Here is a 3,205-nt window from a genome sequence, read left to right as displayed (position 1 = left end):
GGAGCCATGGCCGTCTCCCACCAAAGAGATCACCTTGCTGAAGGGCCCTTTCTCTGCTCTGCCAAGCTCATAGTTGCATCTTACAGTCCTCAGCCACATGAAAATTTGGGGGAGAAGCTAAAAATTCAAAGTTTGATCACACCAGATCTGTCTCCTCCCAACCAGGGTGGTTTGGGATGAGGTGGTTCCTTATTTAGCAGCCTGTATCTGAATCCAGGTGCTTACTTTGGGTTGGCTTTTACTCCCACCCTCTGCTCCTGGGTTGAGCAGAAGTAGAGCGAGACAGGCCTTGGCACAGGTGGGACAGCCCCTGTTGATATGTTAAATGTGTTCCCTGTGCTGCAGAGAATGAGAAGTCCAACGAAGAGAAGCAGAGGGAAGAGGAGCTGGTACAGCAGATCCATAAGCTGGTGGAAACACGGGATTTCCTTGTGGACGATGTGGAGTTTGAGAGGCTCAGGTAGCTGGGTGCAATTTATTCCTTGCACTGAGAATGGTGCAGTCTGTCTTCTGATCTGTATCATGGCTTGCCAGATGCTCCTGGATGTCTTGCTGCTCCTTTCCTGAGTGGTAACCAATCTCTTTGTCACAGGGAAAGGGAAGAAGACAAGGAAATGGCAGAGTTCCTGCAAAGTAAGCTCTCCAAAAGCTACCTCCAGAAAGCAAGTAGGTGGTTGATGAGTTTTATTCCTTGTGTTGAACCTCCCTGGTAGTTTCTTCCCTTTCCCAAGTACTGTCCACAAGATTTTGTTGCTCTTTATGGGGCTATCTGGAGGCCATCTGTTGCTGGAGGAGGGTGTGGGGAAATGGCAAGTGGGGGATGCTGGTGCTTGAGATCAGATTGTGGAAACACCCTGAATCAGTATGGATGCTATTCATCCATTTGCCTCCCTGGCATTTCCCAGCTGCCATGTCCTATGAGAATGGGTATGGGCAAGTGTCCTTTTATGGCCGGTGTACTTCACCTGACCCTTTCCAACCAGCTCCTTACATTTCATCACACTGGTACCTAAGGTCAGGTGTTGTGGTATCCATCCAGTGCTCCTGTTGTGGCTCCTGATGGCAGGCCAGCCTCTTCCCTGTGCCTCCGCTGGTGCTGGAGGAACAGTCCCCAGTGCAGTGGGCGGCTTTTCCAGCCTGGGGTCGCTCTGCCTGTGTCCTGCCTGTGGACACCCATGGAGCACTCATGGTGATGTGCCTCCTGGATGCAGGAGCTCATTCCCAGCTGTGGGTCTGAGGAGGGTCAGCACCTTAGCCCTGAAAGGAGCTCTAAGAAGTGGTGATGGGCCTGTGCCCTTATCACCAGGCAGACATCGATTTCTCTTTCCATAGCTCCTGTCAAAGAGAAGAAAATGACTTCCAGGGGCCAGCAAACCTCCACGCCGTATATGAGCAAAACAGGCCTCACCCTGCTCAAGGAGTGCTGTGGCTTCACCTGCTCCATCATGTAGGCCAGACCCCAGCTCCTCTGCGCAGGACATGGCCATGGTAGTGTACACGTCCCGGGACGCTGGGCCGGGCAAGAGGAGCTTCCTTGGTGTGCTGAAACGGCCGAGCGCCTGTGCGGGGCGGGTGAGCGTCAGCGTCGGGGACGCGCAGCTCCTGGCGCTGCAGGCACAGGGTGTGAGGGAGCACCAGTCTGCAGCCCTGCTCTGGAGGGGCTGCCGTCAGGGAAAGGTGCTGGAGCCCCCCTGAGCCCTGAAAGAGGGGCTGGAAGGGAAATGGCGGTGGTTGTGGCTGGGAGGAGGACAAGAAGATGGAGGGGGAAGAGCAGCAGCCCTGCTCTGGAGGGGCTGCCGACGGGGAAAGGTGCTGGAGCCCCCCCGAGCCCTGAGAGAGGGGCTGGAAGGGAAATGGCTGGGAGGAGGACAAGGAGATGGAGGGGGAAGAGCGATGGTGAGCGAGGAGGAGCGAGGTCAGGCACACTGCAGGCAGCGTGCCCTGAGCATGAAGGCATCTCCTTGGAAGCACGTACCGGAGGGAGATGTCAGTCACATGCACCACCGCTGCGCACACCTGCTGCGGGTGGAGTTACACCACCAGTGCCTTTGTCTTCTCACAGCATCCTCTGAAAACCTGAGAAGCCATCAGGCCTTTCTGTCTTTGAGGGTCCTCACGTGCCTTCTCACGTGCCTTCTGCCTGCTCCTTTGCAGCAGGTTGCAGTCAAGTCACTGGCATCTGCTGACAGCCAGAGGTGCCCAAGCAGAAAGTGGTGCGCTCACTCCTTTTAATGCAGTTTACTGAGGGCCGGGCGGTGTCCCTTGTACAGGACTATCCTCTGGCTGCCGAGGGGCAACCAGAGGGTCCCTGTCCATTTGCCAGGGGTTCAGGACATAAACTCATTCTAAACATTGTCACTTCATACAAGTCTCAGGGAGGGACAGACCCACAGGGAGTTGCTTCTTGCCAGTGCAGCCCGTTATGGACTTCCCCACCTTATCCCAGGAGGAGGCTGGAGCGACCAGGCGCACAGGTGGGTGGTTGGATCCCCCTGGACCCGCTCTGCCTGGCTCAGGCTGCCTCCCTACACCTATGCCTATGCACAACACTTCTCCACGGCACACACTGCCAAAATGGTGTTTGAGGGGTGCAGATGAGTCAAGCAAGGCCTAAACAGCTTGGAGTGGGATGGAGCAAAGGCTGGGCTGGCGAGCTGAGCTCACCCCTGCCAGAGTGTGGGGAGGACACAGGTGAAGCAAGTCACAGCTGGGATGAAGTTATGCCTGTAAGGATGTGCTTTAATACAGCTGAAGTGAAATTCTGTGCTTGAGCACAGCAAATCTGAGTCCAGACCTTCCAGCTCACCACAGGGCAGCTAGCAAAGGTGAAACCACTCCCCTGCCAGCCCCCAAACTCCCATCTCCCTCCACGCCTGGACTCACCCAGTAGGTGATGAGCGTGGCCAGAGCTGAGTGCTGGGTCCCAACTGACAGCGTGTGTGACAAGCACTGTGGAAGATGAGGATGGTAATGGAGGTCCAGTGGCTTGTAGTCTCTGTGGGAGGGTACATCTCATCCTTAGTATTGCTGGAGACTTCTGTTGTGGCTGGTGGCCTGACACCCAGGAGTTAGTCTCATTGGCATTAGGCACTTTATAAAGCAGGGTTGTCGCTCTGCCCATTGGAAGAGGGAGGCACCAAGGAGATCCCATCATTGCAACCCATGGTTTCCTACCTCTTGCCTTTCCTCCCCAGGTCTCCAGGCA

General features: G+C 55.7%; 1 protein-coding gene across 1 annotated transcript; it reads left to right on the top strand.

Annotated features, from left to right (window-relative positions):
- Positions 1–345: 345 nt before the first annotated feature.
- On the top strand, positions 346–1,451 carry LOC104503254 (uncharacterized protein C16orf45-like; the record flags this gene model as incomplete). The annotated part of the gene is made up of 3 exons (XM_010161066.1): positions 346–460; positions 593–666; positions 1,333–1,451. Coding segments are annotated over 3 exons (308 nt in total), but the record flags the coding sequence as incomplete, so codon positions are not given.
- Between the last annotated feature and the right edge of the window lie 1,754 nt (positions 1,452–3,205).

This window comes from Eurypyga helias, unplaced genomic scaffold (genome assembly GCF_000690775.1).
Source record: "Eurypyga helias isolate BGI_N326 unplaced genomic scaffold, ASM69077v1 scaffold30460, whole genome shotgun sequence".
In the NCBI taxonomy this organism is placed as follows: domain Eukaryota; kingdom Metazoa; phylum Chordata; class Aves; order Eurypygiformes; family Eurypygidae; genus Eurypyga; species Eurypyga helias.
The sequence above is the reverse complement of the archived record's forward strand: the minus strand, read 5'-3'. Positions and strand labels throughout refer to the sequence as shown.